The sequence below is a fragment of the Corythoichthys intestinalis genome, chromosome 13, assembly GCF_030265065.1.
Source record: "Corythoichthys intestinalis isolate RoL2023-P3 chromosome 13, ASM3026506v1, whole genome shotgun sequence".
Taxonomy (NCBI): domain Eukaryota; kingdom Metazoa; phylum Chordata; class Actinopteri; order Syngnathiformes; family Syngnathidae; genus Corythoichthys; species Corythoichthys intestinalis.
This window is the reverse complement of record NC_080407.1, coordinates 13,702,946-13,721,471: the sequence shown is the minus strand read 5'-3', so window position 1 is coordinate 13,721,471 and position 18,526 is coordinate 13,702,946. Positions and strand designations below refer to the sequence as shown.

The window sequence follows — 18,526 nt, the reverse complement described above, 5'->3', positions numbered from 1 at the left end:
AAGTGTGTGTGTGTGTGTGTGTGTGTGGGGGGGGGGGGGTTAAGTGAACCCTCTGCCTAAAGAGACTAAAAGAGCAATTGAAACCAATTCTTACCAAACATTTTCAGTCAGGTGTTTGCCCAACCACTGATGAGTGGTCTAAAGCTGCCCTGCCCATTATAAAACACACCCCGGGTAAGAAATGTCTTGATGAGAAGCATTGTCTGATGTGGACAACATGGAATCATTAAAAGAAGAATGAATTCAAACGTTTATCAGGATGTTTTGCAGCAAAACCTGAGGCCGTCTGTCAGACAGTTGAAGCTAAAATAGGATGGATGCTGCAACAAGACAATGATCCAAAATACAGAGGTAAATCAACTTCAGAATGGTTTCAGAAGAACAAAATACACGTTCTGGAGTGGCCAAGTCAAAGTCCAGTCTTGAACCCCACTGAGATGCTGTGGTATGATCTAAAAGACAGCGATTCATGCCAGACATTCTAGGAATCTGACTGAACTACAGCAGTTTTGTAGAGAAGAATGGGCCAAGATTCGTCCTGATCGATGTGCCAGACTGATCTGCAGCTTTAGGAAGCGTCCAGTTGAAGTTATTGCTGCCAAGGGGTGGGGAACAAAATATTACCGTACTGGCCCGGATATAAGACGGCCCTGATTATAAGACGACCCCTTTTTTCAAGACTCAAGTTTGAAGAAAAAAAGACTTTTTGAACACCAAATTAATTTTTATAAAGAAAATAATCACAGTACATCTGAAAGAAATTATTATAACAATATATTTGAAAGAAAAAGCATGTTATTTTGCCTCATTCAAATCTTAATATCGGAACATTTAAATATGTAAACTAAAGTCCAATCAACATTTGTAAATGAATGGCTTCTGGTTGTCCCAGATTGTAATGAATAAACCAATCTAATGTGATAAAACAACAAAATTGCAATAACTGTATTAACTATCAAAGTGAAGTCTAACTGTAACTGTAGTCTTGAAACAAATCTGAATAAGGAAAAACATTGCAATACAATAATGCAAACTGGTTGAACTTGAGAGCAGGTGAGATCTGTCATGACAGAACACCGCTTCAATGATATCTGGTGCCATGTAGCATCGTGAAAGGGTATAATGACTAGACCGCGAATAGAAGACGACCCCCACTTTTTCAGTCTTATTTCAATGCAAAAACACCGTCTTATATTCGGGCCAATACGGTAAATGTGATGGTTCACTTACTTATTTTCTCCTTTCTGTCATTGTTTTCATACTATCCTCATTAAAATGTGAAAACCTGTAAATGTTTGGGTGGTTTTAGTTAAGGAAGAGACTGTATTTCCATCTTTGTAATTTTGACAAAGATCAGATCACATTTGACGGTGATTTTATGCAGAAATGTGAGAAATTCCTAAAGGTTCAGATTCTTTTTCATACCACTGTATTTCTAGATCAGTCCATGTCGGCTAGCCCACATATGACAATAGCCGGCCGGTTGCCCGGCAACACCGTGTCACCCATCCCGGATGCAGACCGGAAACAGGAAAACGCAAAATTAGACCGGACATCAAAGCCACGGCCGAAAGATGACATAGCCAAAGTTCACGAGCCAAACTTTCCCCAGTCTTGTTCGTAATCGTACCTGAGTTGAGTAGAAGGCGAACTACGTCCGTCTTCCCAAAGAGGGCGGCTTCGTGGAGGGCGCTGCCATTCTCTGTCTGAAAAAGACAAAAAATAAACAGTCACGGGGAGCCTTCCCAGCTAAGAGATCGCGTTCACTGCTCAAATAAATCCACGGGCCCTATTTCGAAGCAGTACGTCGGCGAAGCAGAAGACCGCGGTGATGCAATGCGTGGAAACGGAAGGAATTAGAACCAAAACTCATGAAAACATTTACTTACAGACCTATTTCCTACGATCCTAAACTCCACACGCTAGTCGCGGCAGCACAGGACGTGATCTACTCGCCCTCCCGCTTTTGTAACCTTCCACCCCCCTCAAATGTAGAAGAACTTCCTTCCCCGTTTCCCGTGGTGACGCCGTCAAGAGGAAACCGGGAAGGCCACTCTCGCTCTTCAACGGCTTCCGTGAATTGAACGGTGAGAGCGATAGAGTTCATTAAGAGTGGAAGTGTGTTACCTGCCCACTCATGAGCAGGTACACTACCATCACCTAACAGGGGTTTTCCCTCATTAACATGCACTGGCTGAGCGAGAAAGAAGCGAGAGAGAAAGTGACTGGTGCTCTGCTGCCATAAATTATTCATGCACACTCAAGCAAGCAGACCTTTATGGCTTGACTCCAATTACTGACCTACACACATACACACTGAGTAAAGTACTTCCCACCAGTGACAATTTATACGGTTACATCATTGCAGCTGAAGAGAAGAACAACTTGTGCTTCAATTTGAGGCCAAATTGGACATTTAAGTGTTTACAATAATGCATTAGTATGATAATGTGAGGTTATAGCAGTCACTGTACATTTAAAAAAAAATGTATAAAAAAAAAAAAAATTTCAGCAGTGCTTGGAGCGTAGACTTGTTTTAATGATATTGACGGGTCAGATTCAACCTTCACTCCGCCTTCAAGTAGAAGGCCATTCCACAATCCACTTCAGTTATTCGCAGTCGGTTGCAGCGACACATGCAGCGATCCAACGCCGGATTTAGGTTGAAAAAGTATGAAAGCTGCACTGCATACAAACAGGAAGGATTGTCTCAGGAGAGATTTGTTCAAGGATTCAAGGTAATTATTACATTTTTCCTTTTTTCACAAGATTTTTCAATGTAAAAAGCTCTTTGTTGTAAGGCTGTCGCCACATTGTCTACCAGACTAGCATCATTCTCCGACATATTTACGTAAAATAGATGCTAACTGCACGTTTTGTTTTTTTTTTTGCTTTTAACCAAGAATCGGGGACTGCCTTAAGTCCATATCTATAAAGAATTCAGGGATTTAAGCATTTATTCACAAGAATTTTCACCGGAAAAGCTCTGTTTCCATATGGCGGCCGCCACATTGACGAACAAACTAGCATCATATTCTGTACGTTTTTTGTTTGTTTTGCTTTTAACCAAGAATCGAGTGTGTTTTACATTCATATCTATAAAGAATTCAGCGATTTAAGCATTTATTCACAATAATTTTCACCGGAAAAGCTCTGTTTACATATGGCGGCCGCCACATTGACTGACAGACTAGCACCGTACTTCGGCATATTCACGTCAAATAAATAGTAACTGCATGGGTTTTTTGTGCTTTTAACCAAGAATCTAGACTGTTTTACGTTCATATCTATAAAGAATTCAGGGATTTAAGCATTATTCACAAAATTTTTTACCGGAAAAGCTCTGTTTACATATGGCAGCCGCCACATTGACAAACAGACTAGTGTCATATTCTGTACATTATTTTTTTTTTTTTTGCTTTTAACCAAGAATCAAATGTTAATATCTATAGAGAATTCAGCGATTTAAGCATTTATTCACAATAATTTTCACTGCAAAAGCTCTGTTTACATATGGCGGCCGCCACATTGACTAGCAGACTACCATCGTACTTTGAAATATTTACATGAAATAAATGCTAACTGCTTTCTGTACATTATTTTTTTTTTTTTTGCTTTTTACCAAGAATCGAGTGTGTTTTACGTCCATATCTATAAAGAATTCATGGATTTAAGCATTTATTCACAAGAATTTTCACCGGAAAAGCTCTGTTTACATATGGCGGCCGCCACATTGACTAACAGACTAGCATCATATTCTGTACGTTTTTGTGTTGTTTTTTTTTGCTTTTAACCAAGAATCGAGTGTGTTTTACCTTCACATCTATAAAGAATTCAGCGATTTAAGCATTTATTCACAATAATTTTCACCGGAAAAGCTCTGTTTACCTATGGCAGCCGCCACATTGACTGACAGACTAGCATCATATTCTGTACGTTTTATTTTTTTTTTGTCTTTAACCAAGAATCGAGACTGTTTTATGTCATATCTATAAATAATTCAGGGATTTAAGCATTTATTCACAAGAATTTTCACCGGAAAAGCTCTGTTTACATATGGCGGCCGCCACATTGACTAACAAACTAGCATCATATTCTGTACGTTTCTCTCTTTTTTTTTTTTTTTGCTTTTAACCAAGAATCGAGTGTGTTTTACGTTCACATCAATAAAGAATTCAGCGATTTAAGCACTTATTCACAATAATTTTCACCGGAAAAGCTTTGTTTACATATGGCGGCTGCCACATTGACCAACAGACTAGCATTGTACTTCGACATATTTACGTCAAATAAATGCTAACTGCACGGGTTTTTTTGTGCTTTTAACCAAGAATCGCGACTGTTTTACATTAATATCTATAAAGAATTCAGCGATTTAAGCATTTATTCACAATAATTTTCACCGGAAAAGCTCTGTTTACATATGGCGGCCGCCACATTGACTAACAGACTAGCATCGTACTTCGACATATTCACGTCAAATAAATTAGCATTGTACTTCAACATATTTACGTCAAAGAAATGCTAACTGCATTTTTTTTTTTTTTTTTTTGCTTTTAACCAAAAATCGTGACTGTTTTTCATCAATATCTATAAAAAATTCAGGGATTTTGGCATTTATTCACAAGAATTTTCAACAAAAAAAGCTCTTTGTCCGTGATTCCACTCGGTCAGCTTTGACGGCCACGCCAACAAAGCAGGCCCACTATTAATCGGTCCCACGCCCCGTGTCCCATCAATATCATTATGAAGTCTATGCTTTTAGATAAGAGTGTTGTGACCGTGCCATTGACGATGATAGAAGTCCAATCATGTGGCATCCTTCTGCTGTGAATCTGAGTTTATCACTAGCAGTTGTAAATGAACATTAATTCACTGCCAACCCTCTCGCTCCGAAAGGATTGGACTTCTAGTACTGTCTACGGCAGCCAATAATTTCATAATTTCTTTAAACACTGTTTTGGAGCGAGGAAAGCAATGTGAACAGCGGAGCGCCTCCGGAGCTGCACGTCCTTTTACACGGAATCCGTTATGTAATAGTCATAATAGCCGGTTGGGGGGAGGAGCAAGAAAGAACAACACGGTCCCAATTAGAAGACTAAGGCGGCTTACGTACAACATGTTTGCAGTCATGTTTGTACGTAACAAACACATACCACACAGTTGACGTCCATGCCGGCCTCGAGGAGCGTCTGCGCGGTGCTGCGGTGTCCGTTGCGAGCAGCCAGGTGGAGCGGCGTGTGTCGCCGGTTGCGCACCCCCATCAGGTTGGGGTGCGCGCTTACCAGCATGCACACCACCTGCCGATAAAGGACATTTTGATTCATCTGCAAATAAAAGTAATCCAAAGACTCATCATATGAAAGATAACCTGCAGGCGTCCGTAGAGTGCTGCCAGGTCAAGGGGCGTCTCCTGCCGACTGTTCCTCATGGTGGGGTCCGTCAGCTCCTGGAGCAGTACCGACACTACCTCGGAGTGGCCGTACTGTGCCGCGCAGTGCAGGGCCGTCTCGCGCTCCAGGTTCTGCCAAAGGAATTGATTGAAGTATGTAATGAAGGAGATAGTACCTTATCTCGTCGGCACCATCTGTTTGTATTACTGTAACACACCCAATATAAAATGAATAGCACTTATACCATAGTTTAAGAAAAACAAGCAGAATATAGGGCATAAAAGATACCCGACGCAGTCTTATCACGGATGCCCAACGTGTGCATCATGAGCAAGATCCCGGCGGGACGCTATGTCCCAACACAAGGAGCACCGGAGAATGCCCGATATCCAACTGATAAGACGACTGACAAGACTCGAAGAGCCTCTTTGACGCTGAGGTGGCAAAATCCACAACCCTCGTTGCCCGGACAAAAGTAAATCCCAATCCACCGGTCCAATTCACAAACAGAAAAACGGCCCGCCCCGCAAGAGCCTTCAAAAGACTGAATATTTAACCAAGCGTTGTCATTTTTCTCGGGAACCTTTTGTTGACTTCTGATATGGTTACCTTACAACGAGTTTGCCTCCTCGCCTGAGTCTGTGTCTGTTTCGCCTTTCCGTTTCGCTGTCGACCCGAATAAACTGTCAACTTGTTCTCGGTCAGCCTTCTTTAAACCTTTCAAAATGGAGTCAGTACAAATGGTTAAGACCAGAGGTGTGTGAAATTTCTGATTCTTAGATTATTTGCGATTCGGCCGTGCAAGATTCGAGAACGATTCACAAACATCCAAATTCCGATTATTGAAATATGTCAAGTAAAGCGAAACTAAAACACAGTCAGCATGGTCTTCGGGACGCAATGAGGAACGGACCGCAGTAAACATCATGCTTGTCATTAACCGAGTAATGACAATGCTCAACTCACGGCTCCAGCTCAACTCATGCCGCTAGATAAAAAAACACCTGACTGCAGCTAGGCTTGTCGCGATAACAAATTTTAGCGGGCGATATTTCATAAATTATTGCGATATGCGATATTATTGCACCCCCCCCAATTAATAAATAAATAAATAAATAAATAAATAACACTGTGAGAATACGGTATACAGTGGGGCAAATAAGTATTTAGTCAACCACCAATTGTGCAAGTTCTCCTACTTGAAAAGATTAGAGAGGCCTGTAATTGTCAACATGGGTAAACCTCAACCATGAGAGACAGATTGTGGAAAAACAGAAAATCACATTGTTTGATTTTTAAAGAATTTATTTCCAAATTAGAGTGGAAAATAAGTATTTGGTCACCTACAAACAAGCAAGATTTCTGGCTGTCAAAGACGTCTTACTTCTTCTAACGAGGTCTAACGAGGCTCCACTCATTACCTGTATCAAATGCACCTGTTTCAACTCATTATTGGTGTAAAAGACACCTGTCAACAACCTCAGTCAGTCACACTCCAAACTCCACTATGGTCAAGACCAAAGAGCTGTCGAAGGACACCAGAGACTAAATTGTAGACCTGCACCAGGCTAGGAAGACTGAATCTGCAATAGGTAAAACACTTGGTGTAAAGAAATCAACTGTGGGAGCAAATATTAAAAATGGAAGACATACAAGACTACTGATAATCTCCGTCCATCTGAGGCTCCATGCAAGATCTCATCCCGTGGCGTCAAAATGATAACAAGAACGGTGAGCAAAAATCCAAGAACCACACGGGGGACCTAGTGAATGACCTACAGAGAGCTGGGACCACAGTAACAAAGGCTACTTACTATCAGTAACACAATGCGCCGCCAGGGACTCAAATCCTGCACTGCCAGACGTGTCCCCCTGCTGAAGAAAGTACACGTCCAGGCCCGTCTGCGGGTCGCTAGAGAGCATTTGGAACATCCAGAAGAGGACTGGGAGAATGTGTTATGGTCAGATGAAACCAAAATCAAACTTTTTGGTAGAAACACAGGTTCTCGTGTTTGGAGGAGAAAGAATACTGAATTGCATCCGAAGAACAACATACCCACTGTGAAGCATGGGGGTGGAAACATCATGCTTTGGGGCTGTTTTTCTGCAAAGGGACCAGGACGACTGATCTGTGTAAAGCAAAGAATGAATGGGGCCATGTATCGAGAGATTTTGAGAGAAAATCTCCTTCCATCAGCAAGGGCATTGAAGATGAGACGTGGCTGGGTCTTTCAGCATGACAATGATCCCAAACACACAGCCAGGGCAACAAAGAAGTGGCTTTGTAAGAAGCATTTCAAGGTCCTGGAGTGGCCTAGCCCGTCTCCAGATCTCAACCCCATAGAAATCTGTGGAGGGAGTTGAAAGTCCGTGTTGCCCAACGACAGCCCCAAAACATCACTGCTCTAGAGGAGATCTGTATGGAGGAATGGGCCAAAATACCAGCACCAGTGTGTGAAAAGCTTGTGAAGAGTTACAGAAAACGTTTGGCCTCCGTTATTGCCAACAAAGGGTACATAACAAGGTATTGAGATGAGCTTTTGGTATTGACCAAATACTTATTTTCCACCATGATTTGCAAATAAATTCTCTAAAAATCAAACAATGTGATTTTTTGTTTTTTTTCCCCACATTCTGTCTCTCATGGTTGAAGTTTACCCATGTTGACAATTACAGGCCTCTCTAATATTTTCAAGTGGGAGAACTCGCACAATTAGTGGTTGACTAAATACTTATTTGCCCCAATGTATATTAATAGATCAAGTACACTCATTTAAACGTAATAAATGTTTACTCTTAAATTAAAAAATACTTTTTAAGAAATCACAACTCTAAACAATAGACCATGCCTCTTTTAAGTAAAAGACAACAATATTAATACTGCACAGAAACACAGAATAAGTGAAATGTTTTTTTCAAGAAAAAATAAAATTGCACTTAATAACTTAAGCATCTAGGCAAATGAAAACTTTTCTGCTATGGCGTTCCATTTGTAAAATTGCAATTGGATGTTTTCCGAGGCACCATGAAGCGCATGCAACGTTGTTGTTGTTTAGTTCATGTGACGCAGCAGTGAGACAGTTGTCAGCACGTCATGTGTTGGAAATCATTGCCAGAAAAAGACACATAACAGGACACCATACAGCCTGCTACATAATAAATCACTTTGTGACTTTCCACCTCCATGATGGAGCGTTCTTCGTCCATGTTCGCTTGTTAAACCGTGAATAAAAAACTGGACTGTTGACTCCAGGCCCGGCACCGCCCATTTTGACGGATTTGTCTCCGGCAAAAATAAAAAATAGCCTAAACCATGTGGCGGGCTCTGGCACGCCGGAGATGGTCCGCAGTCAATCCAGAGCACTGACCCGGCCGGTATACGTTGAACAATAGGATATAATGGGAACAAATTGGCTCCGGCGCCATTTTTTGCCGGACCCAGAAAGAAAATGCATTTTGCGTAGTTGGTAACAAGGAAGCCGAACTTTTAACAGCACGTCAGCCGCACGCGCGCACACACGAGCACGCGAGGCAATAAATCGCAGTGGAAAAATTACCGCCTTCATTTTTATTTACCGTGCGATAAATGGAATTATTGCATATTGCGACAGGCTTAACTGCTGCCGACAGCTGCTACAAACTACGTCCAAATCATGCTACGGTAGGTAATAGATATCATATGTACATGTGTAGAACTAGATGCAAAATGACAGACTCAACGGCGTTAGCAACACATGTATTGAAAACTAGATGCGAAATGACAGACTTGCAGGCTCTAGTAAACAGCCGCCATCTTAAAGCAGGAGAATTCTCTAGAAGGCTCTGTTGTAGCGAACTTAATTAAGTTTTTATCTAAAATACTCCTAAATTGGCAAAACTTGACTCTATCTTTAAAACAGTTTTAAAACTTTCACCTCTCTAAAGTAAACAGAGGGGAAATTATGGAATAAGGGGAGCAATTTTAACAACTTTAACAGTTGATTCACAACATTAAATTAATTGAATGTAGTTTAAAGCTGCTGATACAGAATGGGAACTTGAGCATTTTATTTACTGTTTTGAACTGTTAACCTGATACTGAAATAGTCGTTTATTCAAGCCTGAGAGGCTTTTTCTACAATTTTTGTAACTAAAGTACGAAACGTTGAAAGCAGCTAATCAGGGCTGCAGCTATCGATTATTTTAGTAGTCGATTAATCGATGAACTAGTTAGTTCGAATAATCGAGTAATCGAATAAGGAACATTAAAAAATAAACCTGAGCTGAGCCTCAAACGGTATTAAAAAAAAAAAGAGGATCTATGTACAACAAAAGAACAATTGGCTAACTTACATAGCAAAAGTCTGCTAGCTTAAATGCTATAGAATGCTGGCTTTTTTTTTTGTGTTTTTTTTTTTTTTTTAACAATGCTCTTAACATAAGGTTCAAACTTGGGCTGTCAAATGATTAAAAAATTTTAATCGAGTTAATCACAGCTTAAAAATTAATTAATCGTAATTAATCGCAATTCAAACCATCTCTAAAATATGCCATATTTTTCTGTAAATTATTGTTGGAATGGAAAGAGAAGACAAGACGGATATATACATTCAACATACAGTACATAAGTACTGTATTTGTTTATTATAACAATAAATCCACAAGATGGCATTAACATTATTAGCATTCTTTCTGTGAGAGGGATCAAAGGATAGAAAGACTTGTAATTCTTAAAGGATAAATGTGAGTTTGTATATTGTGTATTTGTTGAGCTTTCAGTAAATGATACTGCAGCAATTTAACTGTTCTGCCCAAATGCATGATGGGTAGTGGTGCAACCATGACTGTGTGTGGTGGCAGCAATCGATAGATCTTCTCTGCGGTGGGAACAATACAGGGTGTCAAGAAAAAGATCATCTCCTGTCATTATTCCCCACGTCGCTTCCCATAATATTTCTGGTGGTTGTGGGAGAGATCTTACAGCTTTAGCCAAATAAAAGCACAGCTCCAATGAGTGCTGGTATCTACTACACTCACGTGACGCTGCCTCCTAGTGCTGTATATAAGTAAAACGGCGCCATTACAGATTGTTTGCGGCAATGCGTGAGTGGCCGTTGTGCCGCGCATGCGTTAAATATTTTAACATGATTAATTCAAAAAATTAATTACCGCCCGTTAACACGATAAATTTGACAGCCCTAGTTCAAACACATACTCCCACAAAAAACGGCTAAATATATCTATAAACGAAATTACAAATGCATTAATAAACATTAGCTCTAACAAAAACGTAGCTTATGTTGTTCTTAACAGGGAGCAGTTGGATTCAGCAATGTGAAATGAGGCAGACCAGAGGGCAGTGCATCCACCCTAATCAATAAAACTAAATGCAAACACTTTCAAGATAAACCATTACAACGCCAGTTTAATTAAATTAAACGAATACTTGAAGCAATACAATTTAATTCGAATATTTTTTTCTATTCGAATACTCGAGTTAATCGATTAATCATTGCAGCATTACAGCTAATAGCTGGGGGGGGGGTCATCAATAATCGATTTATGATCGAATCGTTGCCTCTGAATCGTAATCGGATCGTTAGGTGCCCAAAGATTCCCACCTCTAATTGAGACTAAGGTGAATATGCGGAGTTTGCCCTTCTGGCCGGATTGCCGGGATCTCGCCAGCCCAGGCCGTTGGAGATGCACCAGCGCGGGTCCAGCGGTTCGGCTAGCACGATTCCGGCGGTCTGGCTAGAAGGTCATATTACTTCAGTAATAAAAGGAGAGTGAAATTCAAAATTAAATGCACTGTTAGGACTTTGCATGGGCTTCATGTGCCATTTTGAACTTGGGTGGCTTGTTTTATGTTCCCTCCAGGGCTCGGATCGCCAACATTGCATGTTCCCCTTAGGGAGGTTTTGTGGGTTAGAAGGGGGGCAGTGGAACAGAGCATAGAAAATGCATCCCTGTGGGGATTGAAGCTCTGGAGCGCCGTTAAAAATTGATCGGCTGCCAGCCACACCGCAGACATGTGATGTACATATTAATGGTACGACCCGCAGGGGTGTTTTGACTAACACCTATGCATAAGTATTAAGTGTGCAATATAAGCGGATCTGCACAAGTCAAAATACATTCACGCCTTGAGCTACGAGTTCAGTTTGAGCAATAACCGTGCTCCGACTTCAGAACAGCACACACCCACTTGCAGACTAGATTGATAGTCGTTCACCGAGCGTAATATTGCTTTAATAACTGCTCCGTGACGTTTCATGAAAACGTAATGAAGCACCGGGAACGCGGCGTCATCCATCACGCCCAACGCGGGACGCTGGAGTGCCTTACGTGCGACAAACCGGTGTAATTAGGAGTACATTACGCGCAAGAGTGGCGGCGGGAAAAAACATAATGGATGCGCTGTATTTAGAGCCAATAACCACACTGTGACTGCATTAGTCGCTCGATTATCGACGCAGCAGAGGAGATAAGCGCTATGCATCGGACACTCAAGGAGCTTTGATTTGGATATTGGGTCATACCAACCTGGAAAGAGGGATTTTTAACTCTTTCAGTTCAAAGTTCACCAATTACCTTATTTTTCAGACTATGTGCCTCTACTCCCCCCCTCATTTTGAATCCTTCGGCTTATAGTCCAGTACAGCTTATTTGTTGATTTATTTGGGTTAATAGGTAACACTTTATTTGACAGCGGCGTCATAAGACTGCCATATGACCGTCATAATGATGAAATTACACTATCATGGGCAGTAATGAATGTTTATGACAGATGGCATTAAGTGTCATCTAGAAAATTATGTCACTAAATCCATTTACACTGGCATGAAAAAGTATGTGAACCTTTTGGAATTTCTCACATTTCTGCATTAAATCACCATCAAATGCGATCTGATCTTTGTCAAAATCACACAGATGAAAAAACAGTGTCTGCTTGAACTAAAACCACCAAAAAATTATAGGTTTTCATATTTTAATGAGGATAGTATGAAAACAATGACAGAAGGGGGAAAAATAAGTGAAACATCATATTTAATATTTTGTCCCCCCCCCCTTTCAAAAGCAACTTCAACAAGACGCTTCCTGTAGCTGCAGATCAGTCTTTGCCCATCGATCAGGACTAATCTTGGCCCATTCTTCTCGATAAAACTGCTGTAGTTCAGTCAAATTCCTGGGATTTCTGGCATGAATCACTATCTTCAGGTCATGCCACAGCATCTCAATGGGGTTCAAGTCTGGACTTTGACTTGGCCACTCCAGAACATGTATTTCGTTCTTCTGAAACCATTCTGAAGTTGATTTATGTCTGTGTTTTGGATCATTGTCTTGTAGCAGCATCCTTTCTCTTTTTAGCTTCAACTGTCTGACAGATGGCCTCCGGTTTTCCAGCAAAAAATCCTGATAAACATTTGAATTCATTTTTCAAATAATGATTGCAAGTTGTCCAGGCCCCGAGGCAGCAAAACAGCCCCAAATCATGATGCTCCCTGCAAGCTGCTTGACGGTGGGGATGAGGTGTTGATGTTGGTGAGCTGTTCCATTTTTCCTCCGCACATGACGTTGTGTGTTACTCCCAAACAATTGAACTGGTATCATCAGTCCACACAATATTTTGTCAAAACTCCTGTGGAGTGTCCAAGTGCGTTTTTGCGAACATTAAACAAGCAACAATGTTTTTTTAGACAGCTGTGGCTTCCTCCATGGAGTCCTCCCATGAATACCATTCTTGGCCATAGTTTTACAGATAGTTGATGTGTGCACAGAGATATTGGACTGTGCCAGTGATTTCTGTAAGTCTTTAGCAGACACTCTAGGGTTCTTTTTTACCTCTCTGAGTATCCTGCGCTCAACTCTTGGCGTCACCTTTGGTGGACGGCCACTCCTTGGGAGAGAAGCAACGGTGCCAAACTCTCGCCATTGGTAGACAACTTCTCTGACTGTCGATTGATAAACATCCAGACTTTAGCAATGATTTTGTATCATTGTATCCCAAATCAACAATCCTTGATCGTAGGTCTTCAGACAGCTCTTTTGACCAAGCCATGATGCACAACAGACAATGCTTCTCATCAAGGCAGTTCTTACCAGGTGTGTGTTTTATAGTGGGCAGGGCAGCTTTAGACCACTCATCAGTGATTGGACACACATAATAACTTAAATTGTTTGGTATAAATTGGTTTCAATTGCTCCTTAGACAGAGGGTTCCCTTACTTATTTTCCCCTCTTCTGTCATTTTTTTGCATGCTTCCCTCATTAAAATATGAAAACCTATACATATTTGGGTGGTTATAGTTAGTTTTGCCATCTTTTTCATCACCTTACATCCATACAAAAGTAAGATAATTTGCCAGATGACACAAACTCACATCTGTCATAAGCATTCATTAATGTCCAAAGCAATATCATGTCATAATTATAATGGTCTTATGACAGTCCGATGGCGCCACCTTCAAATAAAATGTGAACAAATTCCATAACTAGCAATTAATGAAACAACTAAAACAGTAACTGAAGAAATAATTAGAACAGAACATGACTTTTGATTGTTATTTACATCTGTAGCGCTGCAATGCAAGCTAGGAGGCATGTTGGACGTCAACAGTATTGACAGCAGAGGTTGACTGTCTCCAACAAGGAGCAGTGATGGCCAAATGAAGCTTCTTGAAGCAATGAAGCTTTCCAGCCAATTGGTTCATAGCTTCACGGTAGTTCATTTGGTCTTATAACAGTATTATGATGCCGCTGTCAAATAAAGTGTGACCGGTTCTTATCTTTTGGTGTAAATATCCAATAATACAGGAAGGACAGCTGCGGCTTATAGTCCAGTGCGGCTTATCGATGAACAAATGGCGTCTTTGCGTCAAATTTGGTGAGTGGCGGCTAATAGTCAGGCCCGAAAATTACGGTAACTCTTTGGCTTTGATTGTTTTCAATAGGGTTGTTCCGATCACGTTTTTTTGCTCCCGATCCGATTGTTTTAGTTTGAGTATCTGCCGATCCCGATATTTCCCGATCCGATTGCTTTTTTTTTTGCTCCCGATTCAATTCCAATCATTCACGATAATTTTTCCCGATCATTTACATTTTGGCAATGCATTAAGAAAAAAATGAATAAAACTCGGACGAATATATACATTAAACATACAGTACATAAGTACTGTATTTGTTTATTATGACAATAAATCCTCAAGATGACATTTACATTATTAACATTCTTTCTGTGAGAGGGATCCACGGATAGAAAGACTTGTAATTCTTAAAGGATAAATGTGACTTTGTATATTGTGACTAAATATTGCCATCTAGTGTATTTGTTGAGCTTTCAGTAAATGATACGGTAGCCATTTAACTGTTCTGCCAAAATGTATGATGGGAAGTGCAACCATGACTGTGCGTAGTGGTACAAATTGATATATCTTCTCTGCGTTGGGAAATAAAATAGGGTGTTAGGAAAAAGATCAATTACTACCATTCTGCCCCACATTGCTTCCCACGATATTTCTAATCGCAGGGAGAGGGATTGTAAGGCTTTAGCCAATTAAATAAAGGCTCCAAAGGCTGCCAAAATTCACTCTACTCATTTTACGCTGCCTTTTAGCTCTATATATAGGTAAAACGGCGCAATTACAGACTGAACGCGACAATGCGTGATTGGGTCGTGCAGCGCATGCGTTAATTGCATTAAATATTTAAACGGGATGAATTTGATAACCCTACTTTAAGCCTAAACTAAAGACTCAGGATGAGTGTAACATATTATGTCTGCAACGTTAAATACAATTAGAAAACGATTTAATTTAAAAATATATATATATTTAAAAAAGGCATGTCCGATATTTTTTTTGCCGATTCCGATACTTTGAAAATGACGTGATCGGACCCGATCATTAAAATTGATTCTTTTACTACCACAACATACACTCTGTGACCTGGGATGGCAGTGAACGAGTTAAGAGCGCCGTCAGATGTTTTCTGCTTCCTAAACCGCCTCCTGATCTCATTTGAATGAAGGAAGCAGTTTTATCCAGATAAAACAAGAAGTATTATTGTGACAGCAAAAATTTGAGATACGCACTAGATGGCGGCAGCGAAATGTTGTATAGAAGAATGCTTTGTTCACACGTGCTTCCATTTCACGACGGGTCGGTACACATCTGGCCTGGGTTCCGAGTGGCCAGAAGGCAGGAAGTTATTTGTGGAAGCGCTCGGTTCACACGCCCGCTAGCTGGCGCAAAAAAAGTGGGTGGGGAGGTTGGACGGACCCCTGCAGGACGAGCAATGCTGCCACAACGCGCGCTCCCGTCGCTCCTAATCTGACTAATTACGTCTCGATTTTCCACCTTTATCCGGATGATCTGCTAGTGAGTGAGAAGGTGGGGAAGGGGTCGGGAGGGCTGAAGGACAAGGGGGGTAGGAAATTCCAGCTCAGTGCTTGGTGGGAAAGAAAACGTTCCAGTCATCCATCAGGCCACACTGGGGACATTCTGGACTGCGTTTAACCCTAAAACGCTAGCAATAATATACTAACAGCAATGATACAGTATTGAAACTGCAAAGTACGTCATCATGCTCTGCCAGTTGCACACACACATCGTAAACAAAAACAGCTGCGGGTGTGAACTAGCGGGACCAATTAGGTGATAAACAGCGGGTTGGCTCCAGTTTACCGCCGACTCATAACACGCGCTCACCTCTCATAATCCCTCAGTGGCGTTCCCCATCCATCACGTAGCTTCAACGTGACCTTTCGCGCGCATTACGGCTACGCTAGGGTTCCCCCACCACCCCTTCCCCTCCTGACAAACTTACATATGTGAGTGTGAGAGCGTTCGTGTCGGTCGAGGACAAGACAAATAGTGGGGAAAGGTGGGAGATCGTAAACAACCCACATAGACTTCATAATATATTGACACGGGGCGCAGGGCCGATCCATAGGGGGCCTGTTTTCAAAAACTTCAAATTCAAATATTTTCAAAACCAAAGCTGCTACCGACCTAAAACAAAACAGCCACCTACCTTAGCCATATACGAGTCTCCATGAGCAGCGGAATCAAAAACTTGTGGTTCCATTATAAAATCGCGATTAATTATTTTTTATATAGGTATAACAAAACCTAAAATGGATATAAAATTCTCAGATTTTACACTAGATACACAAAATCACCAAATGCAGAGATAATCAACTATAATTTCAGGATCAATAGCAGTATTTAACATATCATATACGTTTTTGCCCAAAATAGCAACATATTTTTTTCAACAGCTAATAAATCACTCGATTTTCACATCAGAAACTTAATACTTGAGGAAAATATGTAGAATCAATTATAAATAATTTATAAATAAATTCTATATGCAATCACAACTTATAGAATAGAATAGCCCTTTATTGTCATTATACAGTTGTATAGTTATATAGTTGTAGTGAATGAGGCTAGCGGCCGCCTGCTGTAAACAGAGCTTTTCTGGTGGAAATTCTTGTGAATAAATGCTTAAATCCCCAAATTCTTCATAGATGTGGACATCAAACAGTCTCAGTTCTTGTTTAAAAGCAAAGAAACCGCGCAGTTAGCGTTTATTTTACGTAAATATGTCGAATTACAATGCTACTCTGATAGTGAATGAGGCTAGCTGATGTAAACAGAGCTTTTCTGGCGAAAAATTTTGTGAATAAATGCTTAAATCCCTGATTTGTTCATAGATATGGACATAAAACAGTCTCGATTAAAAGCAAAGAAACTGTGCAGTTAGCGTTTACTTTACGTAAATACAATGCTACTCTGTTAGCGAATGATGCTCGTGGCAGCCTGATGTAAACAGAGCTTTTCTGACGAAAACTCTTGTGAATAAATGCTTAAATCCCGAAATTCTTCATCGATATTGACACAAAACAGTCTCGATTCTTCGTTGAACGCAAAGAAAACCGTGCAGTTAGCATTTATTTTACGTAAATATGTCAAAGTACAATGCTACTCTGCAAGCGAATGAGGCTAGCGGCCGCCTGAGGTAAAGAGAGCTTTTTTTGGTAAAAAATTCTTGTGAATAATTGCTTAAATCCCTGAACTCTTCATGGATATGGATGTAAAACAGTCTCCATTCTTGGATGAAAGCAAAGAAACCGTGCAGTTAGCGTTTAATTTTTTGTAAATATGTCTAAGTACAATGCTTCTCTGCGAGTGAATGAGGCTAGCGGCCGCCTGACGTAAACAGAGCTTTTTTGGTGAAAATTCTTGTGAATAATTGCTTAAATCCCCAAATTCTTCATAGATATGGATGTAAAACAATCTCGATTCATGGTTAAAAAGCAAAAAAAAAACGTGCGTTTATTTTACATAAATATGGCAAACTATGATGCCAATGCAGTCGCGGCTGATTTCTCCCATTGATTTTTTTTTTTTTTTTAACCTGCTGGTTGACTTGGCAGCGTGAGGGCCCGTGTCGGATGAGGATGCGCACGATGTCCGCGTCGCCCCTCCAGGCGGCCAAATGCAGCGGGACGCAACCCTTGCTGTCGCCCACATTGGCGGAGGCCTCGAACTGGAGCAGCTTCACCACCACTGCCCTGCGGAATCATAAAGTTTAGAATGCACGCTTTTACATGTCGCTGATAAGCAAGTGTCATGGCATCAACAAGTGGCGGGGCTTTTTAACAGCTAACAGTCGGCAGGCTGTATCAGGAAGTCCCCAGCCGAGGCGCTTCATTTGCATTCCAAATGTCAGCGGGAGAAGCCGAGAGGAGAGGAGGAGGCGGCGGCTAATGAGCTGCTAATTTCAATCATTCGCAACGACGCTCCGCATCGCTGAGACGGGGAAAAAAAACAACAAAATGGATAATATTTCCGCTGCCGGTTTTCTTTTGTTAGCAGCCCTCCCTGGTCTGTTGATCTGCAGCAGGAAATCCACATAATTGCCCCCAAAACACGTTCTTAATCCCCCGTCTCCGGGAATTCGGGCTCGCCGGCTAATCCCTTCAACCGCAAACGCGTGTTGTGAAGAGCTTGTTTTCACGGGACACAACATTCACCGCTTTCAATTAGCAACATTTTGCTTCGTTCTTTGTTGCACTCTGGAGAATTATTTGGAAAATTCGGCTCCCAGGCCCAGTGTGACCTTGCGACATAAAACTTGGTAGGTAC

The 18,526-nt window shown here is 41.0% G+C and overlaps 1 protein-coding gene across 3 annotated transcripts in view; it reads right to left on the bottom strand.

Annotated features, from left to right (window-relative positions):
* anks1b (ankyrin repeat and sterile alpha motif domain containing 1B) overlaps positions 1-18,526 on the bottom strand; it is a 148,851-nt gene that overhangs the window by 98,749 nt on the left and 31,576 nt on the right. For all 3 annotated transcript variants that reach the window (XM_057856154.1, XM_057856153.1, XM_057856152.1), the window contains exons 3-6: positions 17,796-17,952; positions 5,372-5,524; positions 5,157-5,300; positions 1,631-1,706 (exon numbers count right to left, since the gene is read on the bottom strand). In XM_057856154.1, the coding sequence (XP_057712137.1) occupies positions 1,631-1,706; positions 5,157-5,300; positions 5,372-5,524; positions 17,796-17,952 (530 nt within the window). The remainder of the gene's footprint in view (positions 1-1,630; positions 1,707-5,156; positions 5,301-5,371; positions 5,525-17,795; positions 17,953-18,526) is intronic.